General features: G+C 40.0%; 1 protein-coding gene across 3 annotated transcripts in view; it reads left to right on the forward strand.

Moving 5' to 3' along the window:
* The first annotated feature begins 1,449 nt into the window (after nt 1-1,449).
* LOC143033419 (tetratricopeptide repeat protein 39C-like) overlaps nt 1,450-17,579 on the forward strand; it is a 103,496-nt gene continuing 87,366 nt past the window's right edge. Inside the window, exons 1-4 of one of the 3 annotated variants that reach the window (XM_076198833.1) lie at nt 1,450-1,602; nt 1,856-2,031; nt 10,942-11,032; nt 11,278-11,633. In XM_076198833.1, coding sequence (XP_076054948.1) covers nt 11,310-11,633 — 324 coding nt within the window. In that variant the 5' untranslated portion in view covers nt 1,450-1,602; nt 1,856-2,031; nt 10,942-11,032; nt 11,278-11,309. Of the gene's footprint in view, nt 1,603-1,716; nt 1,735-1,855; nt 2,032-10,941; nt 11,033-11,277; nt 11,634-17,579 lie in introns of those variants that run through there. The other 2 variants (XM_076198835.1, XM_076198834.1) reach the window with 2 other exon arrangements.

The raw sequence follows: 17,579 nt of genomic DNA on the forward strand, positions 1-17,579 counted from the left end.
GTACCTGTCGACGCACGTGAGCAGGTAACGCATGTCACGGGAAGGTGGAAGGGGGGCCCACAATGTCCACATGGACCGATTGGAAGCGTGCTGTGGGTGTAGAGAAACGCTGGAATGGGGCTTGGACGTGGCGCAGGCCCTTTGAAGACTGACAGGGAAGACAGGTGCGGGTCCATTCTCTGACATCTTTGTTGACGCCTGGCCAGACGACCCGATCCGTGAGGAGACGTTGTGTTGCCCGAATACCAGGATGACTGTGGTCGTGGAATGCCGAGAACACATCCTTACAATGACAGGCAGGGATGTACGGCCGGGGTTTGCCAGTACAGACGTCACACCACAATGGTGCGGGAGTGTTGGGGAGCTGTCGGAGCTGCAGGGAGGAGGTACCATGCAGGCGTAGGAGACGGAGTTCCTCGTCGTTATCCCGGGAGGCGGCGATGCGTGTGTAGTCTACGTGGTGGTGATCAGGGAGGATGCTAGAGGTAATCCTGGACAAGGCGTCGGCCACTTGGTTATCCTCTCCCTTGATGTATTCGATGTGAGTATCAAATTGGGAGAGGAATGACAGCTGTGGAGTAGGCGTCGGTAGTAAGGAAGGTGGGGGCGTGGGCCACTGGGTAGGACAGGCGAGCGGCCTCTGCAATCGGAGCCTTGATTACATGTATACATTTTTCGCGCAGGTCGGCGCCGGTTGCCCGCGCAGTTTTTTTTTTTTTTCTTTTCTTTTGTACGCACCCTTAAGCCGAACTTGTGGCCACCATAAGTATTACCCCGTAGGTGTGTTGACGATGCTGGATTGGAGAAGTGTACTCTGTCAGTGTTGTATGAATTTCAATGAGGTCGTCACGTGCTCCCTTTTCTCTAGAGATTATATGTCCATCACAGAAGTTTTTCTTCATATGAAAGATGATGCAACCCTTTCACCAATTTTGTAGCCCTACGTTGATTTTTGCAAGGTAGTCCTTATTTTTTCTATAATAGGGTACCCAATCTTGTAAAACACAGTACTCAAGATGTTGACGACTGTAACACCTCTACATTGCCACCCAATCGTTTGCAAAAAATTATCAAGGTTTTGGGTGTGAAAATTAGGTAATTAGAAATATTTTTAGGAAATAAGTAATTGAGATCACCCCACCAAATTGTTCAGTAAGATTTGTTGCAGGGGAGTACTATGACCAATCTAGGAAAATTCAGATTCCTGAAATTGGAGGTCAAATAACCTGTGTCCAAAATGTAAAATGAATAACCTCGTGCAAATTTTATCGGTACACACTATCTAAACCAGTTCATCGTTTTTACTTATTTTGATAAATTATCATGAATATATGAATTATATACAATATTCACTCTTTCGATCATTATCCTCCTTGTTCGAAATAACAATAAGTTTTTCGCTTTCTCCTCGTCTTTATAAGCACCTCATCTAACTAATTAACACTTTAGAATGCAATTACTTACGTTTAGATCTAAATTTGGGAATAGGTTGTCATAGAATGTAAATTACTGAATGGCGCGAACTCTGTCTGAAAATATGACTTGGTTTGTTTTCTCGTGTAGCAGACGACGTTATTTGTGTTGGAAACTGACAGCTGACAGGTGAGGTTTGTGGTTGAACTATATTGTTGAACAAAGTATATATTCTGTGAGATTTAGTATTTCCACGTAAGTCTAAGGTTTAATGGATCAGGCTCCAGCAGAGATTAAGTATAGACAAGTGTTCAGGAAGTGGTAATTGTCAAACGAGCATTATGATTGTTTAGATGGGTAAAATAGTGCAGTTTTCCGTGTGTTTCGTTCTCTAATTTCTGTAATGCCACCCGATTTTATTCATTCATGTTCTATGTTGTAGTGACGGTACTGACCAGTGACATTTGAACATCTTGAACCTCATGGAAGAAATCTGCAGATTCAGAGATGGCAGATCTTGCTGTGATGTGTAGATACAGAGTAACTTCAAAAACAGGCTTGTGAATGTATCAGTAGCAGCCTTAATTTTCATGTGAACTTTGTTACAAACTGCTATAGGTAAGTACTTGTGGATCTGGTACATAATTCTTTGTAGTTTTTGTAGCAAATAAAATATAATTGTGTGGTTATATAGCCCAAGCTCAAACAATATATGAGTTCAAATATAAGTATGATAATTGGAAATCAAGGATGTAGATAAGTTGGAGCTGTACATGAATTTGAGGCTAGGTATGATAAGAAAATTGGAGAATAGGAAATAGGACCCAACAAGCATTACTACTTTCCTGTATACTACAGTCAGGTAAATACAATAAGGTAAATTATTTAAATACACAGCTCTTACTGTCTTTACATGAACACCTTATTATACTCATTAGAATAATGTAACTAATTTTTGGATAGAAATATAGTATTTTTGCTCTAATAATGTGCAAAGGATCTTTTTGATAGCTACTTTGGTTAATTTCAACTTTGTATCTTATACTGTATGTTGGTTAGACAATGCTGATAGTGTTTGGACAGGTAGTGCATACAAGTTACATGAACATCTTACACTCATTAGAATGCTGTAACTTTAATTTTTGGATAGAAATATAGTATTTTTGCTCAAAGAATATGCAAAAGGGTCTTTTTGATAGCTACTTTGGGTCATTTCAACTCTATATGTTGGTTAGACAATGCTGATAGTGTGGACAGGTAGTGCATTCAAGTTGTACATTTACCCTTTCATTGTAATAATTAATTGGTCAAGATATTGGATCTCACTTGCATAGTTTTTTTGATATTTTGAAGTGGAACTTTTGTTTTCTAGTATAAAGTTACATTTGTGTTAGGTCTTGCCAAGTGACAAGAAAAACTGCCCATTCAAGGCCTCACCATTGTGGCCTTAACAAAATGTCATGGCCTTAAGGAAACTACAGTTACATTATGTTAACTCATGATATAAGAGAGAGCACTTACTTTTTAGGATTTTTGATATTTTATCCTTTTTCTGAGTACTTCTAGTGAGATATTAAACTTAACAAGATGAGAAAATAGGATACTAGTGAAAAAAATATATATATATTCTTGGTACCTACCTGTCTTCCATGACATTTATATATTACACAAGTATTAAACATCACTTACCAGGTTGCTTATTCTGCTGTGTGGTTTGATAGAGACAAGACCTAGAAATCTGAATTTGTAAGTTTTATTAGCTGTTTTTAGCTTGACTAGAATAAGATTTTCTTATATATATTTTTTATCTAAAGTGTAAGGTTTTAAAAGAAAAGACATGTGAAATAGATTGCCTTGAGGGATTCTTCAATTACTCATGAGAAATGTAGACCTAATTATCAGAGGTTCTCCCATTTCAGTGATATTGCCCAAGTGTCTAAAGCAATGTTTCACAGTGTGGTAAACTTGTGTACTTTTGATTGTCTCTAGACTCTAGAGGTTAGTATCTATTTAGCCCTATGAAAATCCCAAATTTTTCCAGTGTAGCTATTTTGTTTGTGGAATTTCAATGGAGATAGTTTTGACTTAGAAAGACTGAAGCTGCCCTAAAATGTTTTGAAAAAGAACAATGGGAACTCTAGGAGTATACTGATTCTATCTGGCAACAACTTGATAACTATTTATAGAATCATGAAAGGCATGGAAATTATTGATAGAGAGGATCTAATAAAATGGGATAGTAGAAATACAAGAGGACATGGAAAGAAAATCAAGAACAACAATTATAGAAGAGACCTGAAAAAGAACAGCTTTCCCCACAGGATAATAGATGTTTGGAACAAGTTAGATGAGAATGTGGTGTGTGCAAAAACGATACACGAATTTAAAAACAGTCTAGATAAAACGAGATATGGAGACGGGACACCACAAGCATAGCTCCCCTTCCCATAAAATACAACTAGGTAAATACAGCTTGCTTCCTCACTCCTCTGGTGCTGAACACAGCATTAGTAACAGTCCATTGTGTAGTGAGTAGTAGTCAGAGATCTCAGATTTTCAAGGCTTTATTTGAATCATTTCTCATCATCTATAAAGGAAAGAAAAACAATAATTCGTTAAGAAAGAATACCACTTATAACTTTTAGAATCAAACCCATTACAAAAGCTAAAGAGGAGAAAAATTTGGGACTTGATATTTCATGTCACCCCCCCTCAGTACTAAACGCCTATTTCCAGTATATAGTAAAAAATCCTTATCTAGCACCAGAAGAGAGTGACAATATTTAATTGCCTGGTTCTCTCAAAATCAAAAGGAGGAAAACCCTGAACTATCAACAGACAACATTTTATTACTGCTACTACTTTGTATATGAAATTTTCAATTGTCATATATAATCATATGATGTTATTACATCAACTTAAGAAATGGAAATTGGTATGTTATAACACATTTGTAAATGTTCACTATAGTGAAGAAGTTAAGAAATGTTATACAGTTACCAAGGATGCATGAGAGAGATGAAGAATCTACACTGAGTTCTTGTATTCTTGAAAGAAAATCAGTTGACTCAGCTGGGAGCTGGAGACAAGCTACTCCAGTCAAACAGTTGTCTTTTATTGCTGTATCTACACTAACAATGAATGATTTCAAAGGCTTCATGCCCAAAAAGGTAAATCCATTGGAAAATTAATATAGTACAGGAAGTAAATTTGAAAAAGAAGAAAAGTTTCAAGTTGGATATTCTGCCATGGAGGTGAGTGAAATTCTCACAGAGCTGGAAAGATTTTTAGACTTAATTTCTTGACATGAAGCTAGATTTCACAATCTGGAGAAAAAATTTGAGCAGGAAAAAGAAACAAATCTGGCTCAAAAATTGGAGATTGATCAATTGAGAAGGGAAAATGAAACTTTGATAAATAAAAGAAAAAATCTTAACACTGGAGGAAAAAAAGGATAGACCAACAACAAATGAGGATAGGAGAAATAGAGTAACCTTTACAGAGATCATGGAGCAACATTAAACATATGGCCTGGAAGAAGGAATAGTCAAGGTTATAAAAAAAAAAAAAAAATCTCATCAGGGAGATGCTAAGAAGAATACAACACCTCAAGGAAGTTACATAAAGAAAAATGTAATTGATTATGGAAATTACATTAACAACTCTAGGGAAGGATTTGGATGTAATAAACCAGATTGACAGCATGTATAGGTTAGGCAAGTATAAGAGAAATTGTGTACATCCAGTGAAAATAAAATTCAAATCACAAGCCATGGCAAAAGAAGTAATCAGGAAGTCTTGGACATTAGCATGACAATAAATATTAATAAATATTTGGATTATAAAAGATGCTAATGAAGAGGAATGAGCAAAGACACAAAAGCTCTTAGAGGAAGTCAAAGCCAAAAAGTATAAGACCAAAGATGAAAAAGATTTTTTTTTTTTTTTTTTTTTTTTTTTTTTTTTTCTAAGAGTTGTCAATCAGGTGAGGAAATGGTTTCTAGGAAAACAAGAAGGCAGTATTGCAAAGTAAACACTACAAGGGAACTTAGAATAGTATATGCTAATGTTGATGGTTTACTGTCGGCTAGGTAGGAGATAAATTACTACTTAAGGATAAATGAGCCTAATATAGTGTGTCTAGTAGAGACTAAACTCCCAAAACATTTTGATATACAGTTGGGAAACAACAGGTACACCTACTGGATAAGAGACAGAGAAAATAAAAAGAGTTGAGGAGTAATGTTTGTGGTGAGAAGTAACATAAAAGTGGAAGAAGCAAATCTGAGTGAAGGCAGGGCTGAAGCAATTCACTTAAAGATTAGTACTAAAGGACACAATAAAAAATACTTTATGGTGGCATATGTTCCCACCCCCCCACCCCCAAGACAAGCTTGGGATAAAACTGAATATTGAGAAATGTTAAAGAATACAACTCTTTTCCTAAAGAAAAATATTTACTAAAGTGATAACTTAGTCCTTATTGGAGATTTTAATTGTGTCAAGATCAACTGGGAGGATTGGGAAGCAAGTAGCAAATCAGATTACTAGGGAAATACCCTGTTGAGTATATCAGTAGAAAATGCAATGACCCAGTGGGTAAAGGAAGTGACCCATGTAAGAGGAGATGACACTCCCACAAGATTAGATCTGTTACTAGCCAGACATCAGCTCCTTGAACTACCTTTGCCCAACAGGAAACAGTGACCATATTACAATTGAATTTCAGCTGGAGGATGAGGAAATAGAGCCAAGGAATGAATCACTCAAGCGAGGGAGACTCAATTTTAGGAAAGCAGATTACTTAGAGTTTAAAAAATTCTTTGAAGAAACAAACTGGGAGAAATTCATGAATACCACAGGAATAATGATGATATGGGAAAGATTTCTTGACATTTACAAAAGGAGAGTGAAACAAACAAGTGTCAAAGACTAGGGAAAGAAAGAAGCAAAAACAGGACTGGTTTAACAAAAAGTGTGAGATTGCAAAAAAAAAGGCAGGGATGTGGCTTGGGGAAAATGGAGAAAGAAAAAAAACAAAACAAAAGACACAAATAAGCTAGGAATGACTATACAGTACCAGAAATTCCATGGAGTAAGAAAGCAATTTTGAAAGAGGTGTAGTGTAGAAGAATGTAAAGACGAACCAAAACTGTTTTACAGGTTAATAAATGGTAAATTGAGACACAGGGAAGAAATCACCAAGATAATAGTAGATGGTGAGGTCTTTGAAGAGACCTCAGCTCAGCCAGAAATAATTAATGTTTCAAACGGTCTTCACAAAAAAGTACAAGTTTTTGGAGAAAATTGAGGGGAGCAAAAATCCAGGTTTAGCTAATATAAATATAGAAGTGAGGGAAGTAGTCATTCCCTTGGGGTCAGTGTGACAAAAACTTCAAAACCTGTTGGAATCTCAACCTGGATACTTAAAGAATGTAGGGAACAACTAGCAGACAAGATCCACAGTCTTATTACATGTCCATTGCAAGAAGGCATTGTGCCACTTGATTGGAAAAGGGAAAATGTGGTGCCTATTCACAAAGGTGGAAACAAGTAAACACCAGTAAATTATAGGCCAGTATCACTAACCAGCAGAATAGTAAAATATGAAAGATCAATGGACCAGATATCTTGAAAAAATGAACATTCTGACAGATAGTCTGTTTGGCTTCAAAGTCATGTGTGTCAAACGTTTTAAGCTTTTACTCGATAGTGATTGATGTGCTGCAAGAGAGAGAGGGATGAGTGGACTGCATGTACTTCAACCTAGAGAAGACATTTGATAAAGTACCTCACAGTCAACTTATGTGGAAATTGGAGGACTGAGAGGTAAACTACTAGAATGGATTAAAGACTTTTTGAAGGAAAGATATGGGGACAGTAGTAAAGGACAATATGTCAAGCTGGAGAGCATGAGTAGAGTTCCACAAAGTTCAGTGCTTGCATCAATAATGTTTCTTGTCTATGTTAACGATATGATGGAAGTAACAAGCTATGCCAACATGTTTGCAGAAGATGCAGAAATCATGAGAAGAGTGAATAATGAGGAGGACAGTAGAATATTGTAAAAATATCTAGATGCTATTTTTGCATGGAGCCAAGAATGAGAAATTAAGTTCAATACTAAAAAATGCAAAGTACTGGAAATGGGCAATAGCAGCAAAAGGCCATCCTTAAACTATTCCTTGGGTAGTGAACCCATTACAAAAGGAAAAGAAGAGAAAGTCTTGGGAGTGTTGATAAAAGACAACTTGTCACCAGATAGACATATCAGCAGGATTGTGGGAGAGACATATGGACTACTACAAAAGATTAAAATGGCATTCCATTATATGGATGAATAGATAATGAAAAAACTCATCGAAACCCTGATACATCCAAGACTAGAATATGTGTCTGTAGCATGGTCCCTACACAGAGTGAAGGATATAAGAAAAATTGAGAGAATACAAAGGGCAGTAACCAAATTGGTCCAGCCAGGCAGATAAACCATACGAGGAAAGACTAAAAATACTGGGTTTACCAACTTTGAAAGATTGAAGAGAAAGAGGTGACATGATTACATTATTCAGGTCACTAAAGGGGATAGATTACATTGATAGAAGAGATCTCCTGATTAAAAATGGAAGTGCTTTAAGAGGTAATTGAAGTAAATTAAGAAAGACTACATGTCAAAAGGATGTGAAGAAATACAGTTTTCCATATAGATGTATAAATATGTGAAATAGCTTAGAAGGTGATATAGCCCAAGCTCAAACAATAGATGAATTCAAATAGAGATATGATAATTGGAAATCAAAGATATAGATTAATTTGGAGTTGTACATAAATTTGAGCCTAGGTATGTTAGAAAATTAATGAATAGGAGATGGGAACCAACAAGCATTGCTCCTTTCCTGTATACTACAGTTAGGATCACAAAACAAGCCCTCCAACAATGACCACCAAACTCCCCCAGACATCAGCCCTACAGAGAAATCCTTCCCACAACAAGTAGGAACCACACTATCGTCATCCAGCTTACGAAAAAAATAATATCATAGAATAGACTGAACCACAGTTGCATATTGTCCTAGATGGAATCACCACACAGAAAACTGACCACCTCACCTAATATTGTCCTATTCTTGCCTTATCCAGACATACATGTACATACATACGTTTACCAAAGGCTTTTTCCCCCTTACATGGGAGGTAGCCAAAAAACAAAGGCATAGAAACCACTCCCACCTACTCCATCCCCTACATACTCCACTCCCCTCTACCCTCTTCCCTCCCTCTTATCTTGGCACCTCCTGGATGACGGCAACCCTGCATCTTGTCCACTGCCCTGGGTCAGAAGCAGTGTCACAAGACACAGCACATTAAATTGGCAACCCCCCCCCCCCCCCGTCCCCTCATGCAGAAAAGGAGAAGACAGGGAGAAATCCCTTCATGCTGCATCAATTTATTTCTCACACATACTCCTTCACCCCCCATCCCCTACCCACTCCCCCTCATGTATCACAGCATCATCCATACACAACCACTCTCCATTCACCCTTACCCAGACAGCAACACAATATCTCTATGAGTGACTTGTAGGCCATTTTGGTGGCTATTGCTGGTTAAATGGGAGCTGTAGGTCTTATGTAAGAGAAACATAGGGCAGTGGGAGGAGGAAGGGAGCAGTTGCCAGTTTTTCTTTTATAAGAAAGTTTGGAAAGTTAGATAAGATTGATAGGAATCTTGGGCCTAGTCCTGTGACTAAGTGCCAACTCCTCAGGGTTGTATCCCCTAATGAAGGTAAGGGTGCTAATGGGCTTTTAAGACTAGTGGTAGGAAAATTTTTCTTTTATATTCATGTCACTAGACCAATACATGCATGTATCCTGAGGTTCCAGATGTAAATAATATCTTCAAATGTGCAAATATAAGAGAAAAGAAGCTTGTGGCCTCTTAGGAGTTTCAGATTAACATCCATAAGTTGTTAGGGAGTTCAAGTATTTATGAATATTTCACATACCTTACCATGCTCAAGTATTTTGTCATAACCATAGACTTGAACAATGCAGGCAATCTTTAACCTTTTACGTAAGTTTGAAGTTGATTTCTCATAGAATGAACATACAAAGAGCAGGATCCCAAGTCCTATTATTCCATCCCACTTTGTCAACTTTTGCAACTCATATGGGAAATCATGGTGACAGAATTTTTCCCCGTACCATGGGTGATAAGAAGTGGTAAAGGACATTTTCAGGGGAACAGTATAAAGGAGGGATGGTAGTATCATTCCTCTATGATTAGAGATTTTATTTTAACATATCTTGTGTTACCTTGTGTAGATCTTGGCAAGTTTGCCTCATCTACAGGAACTACCGGGGCTTCCTCCCTGTCTGTATTGCCACCAGTGAAGTGGTATACAATGTACCAGCTTGTAGTGGGGCCATGTGTTACTATAGGATGCTGTGGGAGGTGTCTTCAATTTCTTGTAGGAAAACATCCAGCTGTGTTTTGAATACTTTGACTGTGCAGGAAATGGTGTTCTTCAGGTAGCTAGGGAGACTATAGAAGATCTTGGGGGGGGGCATTTTGATGAAAGAGTTTGCTCGGTGTGATATGGTGCTCCTGTGGCTGCTGGCAAATCCTTCAATATAGCAAGATCTCCCTCTCATCCTTACTTGGCTTAGTGTCACTCCAATATTGGGGATGTCACTGTCCAGCATTTTTCACGCATAAATGATCTGGTACCATTCTCTGTGCCTTTGCAGTGAATAGAGTTTGAGATGCTTGACTCTGTTCCAGTAGTCCATGTCTTTTACACTCTCAATCTTGCTGGTGAAAGTTCTTTGGATACTTTCAAGTTTCTCAGTCTCCCCTATACTGTCTTGGTTCTACAGTTGGCAGCAGTATTCAAGTTTAGCTAGTACCAGTCTCTTCCGCAGTGTGATAATGCAATCATTGTTTTATTGATGTGAATGATCTGAGAATCCATCCTGATAATTTTCTGGCACTGTCAACAATGTTGTCAATGTGTGGTAAACTTACCATCTCAGCTTAGCATTGCTCCCAGGTCTCTTATATTTGCCTTCTTCATGATCTCATTGTGAGCTGTGGTGTAGGGTTTGATATTATTTGTTTGGCCTTTTCCATACCTCATTAGTTCAAATTTGGTTTTATTGAATTTTATGTTGTCAACAGCCCAGGCATATACATTTTCAAGGTCATTTTGAAGGAGGTAGGTGTCCCCAATATCCCTTATTTCTTTGGTGACTTTGGTGTCATCTGCAACAAATGATGTACGGCTCCAGTCCATAGGGGCACCCCAAAACAGTTTCTAAAGCATTGGCTGCATGCTAGCATGCAATCACTACTGCATGATACCATGCAGTCAGTACCTCAGTATGGGGAAACAGATGGGTGGGGGTAGCATGCCTTTGTTGGTTATTTCCCTTATAAAGTGGAAGGAGAGTCTTGGCATGTAGATAGATTGAAGATAATTACATAGTGTAAGGTACTGAATTTCAAGATTATTTCTTTTGTTGACAGATGTGTGAAATCATGATTGCACATGACATTTGATGTTACTCTTCTAAATATGCAATAGTGTCCACAGTTGGATTCACTGAAGACAAAATATGTAAGTACCATTACATTTCATTTAAATCCTATATTAATTTTCCCATCATTAGTTGCTCCAGGTGTCTTCTACAAAAGACCCAGGGCAGCCATCTGATTGATAGATTAGTTTTCAGAAATTCATATACTGTATTTTACAAGTGAATTATTGTTGTGTATTCTCATTTGCCCCAAATTTAGAAATAAAAAATGTATGCATATGATTGAAAACAACTAATGTTATTACAAGGTTATATTTTTTCTAAGCAAGAATGTCTGCCTAGCAAGTAAAGCCAGAGATGAGGATGTGCTCAGCTGGGGGGAGTACAGTGACCTATGGGTCTTCCACCAAGGGGACCCAGGCAAGAAGAGCTGGAACTAATGTGGATGGAGAAATAGGAAGATTTGGAACAAGTTGGGAAGAAGGGTCCTCGTCTGACACCTTGTCTTCATCCAGTGGAAGTCAGCAGAGAGAGCGAACAGCAGAGGAATATTCAAACTTGGCACGAGAAGGAATCCAATTGATGCTCAACAACCGTTTCACAGAGGCAGAAGATCTCTTTGAGCAGCATATCCATGACAACATTCACATGGCCATGGGGTACTGCTATCTCACATTTATGGTAAGATACCTACTTCTTTTTTTCTTTCTTTTCTTTCTCTTTTTCATTTCTTTGTCTTTTTCCTTTTCTTGTTACCATTCCTATACCAGGTCCCTTTCCATAACCACTCTCCTCTTCAGTGCTCTGGTGGTTTAATCAGAAGCATGCTGGTCTCACATTTGTTTAGTTGTGGATTTGAATCCTGCATTTCTCTCCAATTCCCAGCAGTGACTGTTACCTGCATCAGCAGTCCAAGCACTTAGGGCAAAGGTGACAGCTTCAGCCATCGCTATGTGCCTCCTGCTGTAGGCTCCTCACCATCTCTTGTTTTATTTCCTGTTAATCCTTTGAACTTCTGTGCCAAGTCTCACTTGTAAATTTTTTTTAAAGCTTTCAGTGATGCAAGTTTTGTCATCTGTATTTTCTGAAGAAATTTATAGTAATTATATGTGTCTTCTGAAGAAAAGATACAAGCCTATATATGTCTGTTCAGTCAATTGATCCATTGCCTTAGGGGTTTCTTGCAAGAAACCCATAGTTCCCAGGTAACCATCAACTGCCACGTGATTGGACCTTAAATCAGTTGAGGAAGAAATATTGTGTTTTCTGGGTATGGTTAGGGTGGGGCAGTGTAAGGTAATGATGATGAAAATAAACCAGGTTTTTGGGGGATACCCATACTCTCAGGGGGTGGTAGTGAGAGGGTAAACTCACCTGTTCAGAATTGGAATGTAATCACTAATAAAATGAGTATATCCTGTACACTACATTTACACCATATGCCACCTAGGTTGATCATAGAGTGAGGGAAACATTTGTTTACACTTGGATCAATAATAGGAGGAGCCAGATCTTCCAAATCTACATATATGTGTAGAAAGGTCTTGATCCCCCACATAAGGGGCTCCCCCGGGGCCCAGTACTTTGATGTAGTGGGGGGGGCTTGCGTGTTGCAAGGAAGGACTGAGCTGTGCCAGCCAGGTCCAACCATGCTGGAGAGGTCAATCCTGAGCTTCCAGACTAAAACTGTGCCAAACAGACAGATATAGATTGACAACCCCGGCCTGATCTTGATTATGAACTGGACTATTCTCTGGATTCGACGCCCTCACCCCATGACAGTTGTCAGAGAGTGAGATATCAGGGGTAACGAATAGATAGGGGACCCCCCACCCTCGTTACCCAGTGAACTCCCCTATCCCTTTCCTTCTTATTCGCTACCCTACTCTCCTTTTCTCAACTTTTTCTTTTACTACTCGAGAGGTTCTGACAGTTAAAGGTTTCCCTGAAACCCTACCAGAAACCAGCTGGGTGATGGGATATACCGCAAGGTCCCTACTCATTGCAAGGGGCAAAACCCCGTATGCTGGTGGAGGAGGGGCAGAGGGGCTACCTTTGACTGCCGACTCTCTATCCATCTTCCACTGCACACAGGGAGTAGCAACGCCAGCTCCATACTCTATGGAACAAAACTAAAGGACAAATCGGGCTGTGAAAGCTTACACTCGTGACCGAGACCCCCTGTTTGTAAATAGTCATATTCTGGATCCTTCTGACTCTGCAGAGACTACTTCTTTCATTGCTTGAGGCATCAAGCAACTGCAGTATCTTCTATGTACATTAACTCAAAAATTTCTAATACAGTATATGGTGATGCCCAAGAGATATAAACTTAGCAATGGCGACTCCACTACCTGCAATTACAGCAGACCCTAAACTCTTACCTCCTCCCATTCCTCCAGATCCTCCTGTTTCTCTTCCTAATCACCCTTCCAAAGTACTAACGAACACTCCCACAAATTTGACCCTTTCAAATAAACTCTCCCCTGACCCAGTTGACAACCCACTCAAGGCAAAGGAAAATCATGATAAGAAAGACCCTGGACCGAATATGGATAAAGATTCAAATGAAAAGGCAGTTTCCACTATTACCGCCAAACCAATAATGATCACACTAGAACCATTTGAAATGCCAAGCTTTAAAGACAATGAAAAGACTCTACATATTGAGAGTCTAACTTTAAACATGAATTATGAAAACATTTCACAAAAATTCAGTGAATTTGGATGTATAAAAGAAATTAGGCTACGGCTGTCAGACACTTCCAACTATTGGCAAATGTGGATAGTATATTCTTCCCACAATGAGGCAAAGAAGGCCTATTCAGAAAATATATCAAAAGATATCAAATGCTCCTTGGTCAATAAGGTATCACCTAATTTAGATGTATATTACCCTGCAGTGCATAATAAAAGCTCACAACACGCAAACATTTCAAGAACACGTAAGCCAGCTACTTGGCTCATTGCAACAACCAAGGGTGAATGAGCAAACTTGTATACTTTTAGGAGACAAAGTTTTAAAGCTAGAGATATGGAAAATTCCAGAATTACAAGATTTGGACTAACAAGTTTCTTAATACATGTTAAGTCTCCCACTCAAGCAGCAATGATATCCAACTTAAAAATCGAACAAGATGGAGTCATCAAAGAAATAAAGCCCCATTACAACTTAGCTATGCTAAGGGGGTTATTTTCAACCAAGACCTACATGAATTGTCGGAAGAAGAAATTCTTGAAATGTGCCCCGAAACAATATGGAAAGTTGATAAAATTCTAAGATCTCACATGATTGTTGTCACATTTAACTATGAAAACCTCCCTTATGATATTATAATCGACAAGGAAAAAATTAATATTCGCCCTTATAAGCAAAGACCGTTACAATGTTACAATTGTTATGGCTATGGTCATCCCTCAAGGAAATGCACAAGGAACAAAGTCTGTGGTAATGGCTCCCAAAATGAACACGGCAACTGCGACCAACGAGAACTATGTATAAATTGTAAAGAAAATCACAACACTAAAAACAAAAACTGCTCTACATATAAAAAGGAGCAAGAAGCTGTCCTGAAAGCTTCCATAGAAAAAACAAGCATAGGACATGCAAAGAGGCTGTTACTAAAAACAACCTACAGTGAAGTCCTTCAAACAAACAAACCCAACACCATTGTAACATTCTCAACAAACAAGGATAAAAACTACAGACCTTCAGATGAAACCTCTAATCCCCCCTCTTTGGGGGGTCACCGGACTTCCTCGAGGACCCACAGGGCTTCCTCAGAGACCCTCCAAGCTTCCTCGGAAGCCCTCCGAACTCGCACGGAGGCCCCCCAGGTTTCCTCGGAGGCCCCCCCAGGCTTCCTCGGAGGCCCCCCCAGGCTTCCTCGGAGGCTCCCCAGGCTTCCTCGGAGGCCCCCCAGGCTTCCTAGGAGGCCCCCCAGGCTTCCTTGGAGGCCCCCCAGGCTACTCCGGAGGCCCCTCTGGCTTCTGCGATGGCACATGAAACATCCTCAGAGCCTACTAGGGCCCCCATGGGGACACACCAGACTCCTTCCAAGACCACCAAGACTCCTACAGAAGCCTCACAGACATCGACAGTGACACTCCAAATTTTGCCAGGGACACCTCAAGCGCCCCCCGAATTCCATCTGCTTCTGAGAACCACAAAGCAGACTCTTCCCCAGACTATGGGACCCTAACCTAGAAAAGTCACAACCTTGTACAACCAAAAGTACGAAACTCAAAATCCAAGGAGATGCAAAACTCCTATAAGAAAAGACCCCAAACTCTCTCCCCTACCCAAGTAACACCTGAAGGTGCCCGCCAAAAAAGATCCAATCACTCCAACTCGGGACCATCCCACTTGGGAAACAAAACCTGGAAACCCAAAAAAGAGACACCTAAAACAAGCCCCACTAGAGACCCAGTAAAGAAGCGACCTAAATAATGTCTCTTATCCAGTGGAACATACGTGGTTTCAACTCCAACCTAGAACAACTTCGGATCCTTTTTAAAGAACATAAAGTCTCTGCCATTTGCTTACAAGAGACTACGCTAGGAAACACTTCCCCAAATTTAGGACATGAATATGCTATCTACAGATCCCCACCTCCTCCAGGTGTACCTATACAGGGAGGACCAGGCGTAGGTACAGGCATAATTGTTTATAAATCAATGAATCATCAAAGCCTTCACCTAAATTCAGCTTTACAAGCATGTGCAATTCAGATTTTTACAACAAAATGGATTACTCTATGCTCATTATATCTAGAGTCTGCACTAGAAAACAGATTGCAAGATGAATTAGGCAATCCCCGACAACTAAAACTGGAAGACCTACAGAACCTAATAGACCAGCTACCCCAACCATTCATTTTAATGGGGGATTTTAATGCCAGACACAGGCTGTGGGGAGAAAGAACATGTAATCATTGGGGCAATATAGTAGAAAACCTACTAGACAATAATGACATTGTACTAGTAAACAAAGGTTCCCCAACCAGATACGATTTCACCCACAGTTCTAAATCTGCCATTGACCTCACAATCTGCTCCTCTTCATTGAGACCAGAATACCAATGGTCTGTGGACGAAAATTTATACGGAAGCGATCACTTCCCTATCCATATGAAATTAAATAGAAATATTCCATTCCCTTGTTTACCAAAATGGAAAGTTGAAGAGGGAGATTGGAAAACATACCAAGACCTCACAAAAATTGAACAAAATAATGAAGATTTTCCAAATGCCTATGTTGCCTACGAACATCTTGAGAGAATTATAATAAATGGGGCCATGAAGTCTATACCAAAAACTCAAGGAAATCCTAGACGCACTCTAGTTCCATGGTGGACAGATGCCTGCACCTTAAGCAGAAAAATCACTAGAATTTGCTACAAAAAGTACAACAGACGACCTATAACATACATATACCAAGGCTTTTTCCCCCTTACAAGGGAGGTAGCCAAAAAGGAAAAGGCATAAAATCATTCCCACCCATTCCATCCCTGAATACATTCCACACCCCTCCACCCTCCCTCTTATCTTAGCACCTCCTGGATGACGGGTCATCCCTGCACCTTGTCCACTGCCCTGGGTCAGAAGCAGTGTCGCAAGACACAGCACATCCACAGCAGGGCCGCTTCATTAAATCGGTGACCCCCCTCTCCGTCCCCCCATGCATAAAAGGAGAAGACGGGGAGAAATCCCTTTGGGCTGCGACAAATTTTGCTCACACATACTACCTCACCCCCCATCCCCCCACCCATTCCACCTCATGCATCACAACATCATCCATATACAACCATTCTTCATTCACCCCTGTCTTCTGTCCTCTCCCGTCCTTCCTCAACAGACATTCCCCTCTTCCCCAAAGCCCCCTTCACCCCATCCATCCACCTCATCCTAGGATGTCCCCCTCATGTTCACTCCCTCCACATCTGCCTTCCATACCTCTTTTACTAGTCTTTCTTCACTCATTCTTTCCATGTGTCCAAACCATCCTAATACTCTTTCATCAACCCTATCTCCCAACTCCCTTTCCACCCCCATTCTTCTCCTCACCTCCTCATTTCTCACTCTATCTAGCCTAGTAACCCCCATCATACTTCTCAGACACCTCATCTCAAACACATTCAAACTCCTTCTCTCTTCTTCTCTTATGTTCCACGTTTCTGCCCCATACAGTGCTGTTGGCACAATCACTCCTTCATACAGTCTCCTCTTCGCATCCATTCCCAAATGTCTATTCCTCATTACACTCTTCAATCCACCAAGGCATTTACTCGCTTCTCTCAATCTACATTCTACCTCCACCTTCACTGCACCTTTTCCTGCCACATTTGCACCCAAGTATCTAAAACTATCTTGTTCCTCCAGTCGCTCTCCCTTAATGCTCACTTCCAGTCTACTACCACTTCCACCCCTTGTACATCTCATCACCTTACTTTTACCCACATTTATCTTTAGCTTTCTTCTATCACATACTCTCCCAAACTCTGTCACCAACTTCCTCAGTCCCTCCTCCGATCCTGCCACAAGCGCAGTGCCGTCAGCAAACAACAGCTGGCTCACCTCCCACTTTTCTCCATTTTCTTTAACCATCTCCAATCCCTGACCCACTAC

This window comes from Oratosquilla oratoria, chromosome 15 (genome assembly GCF_046742065.1).
Source record: "Oratosquilla oratoria isolate Oo_2021 chromosome 15, ASM4674206v1, whole genome shotgun sequence".
NCBI classification, from domain to species: domain Eukaryota; kingdom Metazoa; phylum Arthropoda; class Malacostraca; order Stomatopoda; family Squillidae; genus Oratosquilla; species Oratosquilla oratoria.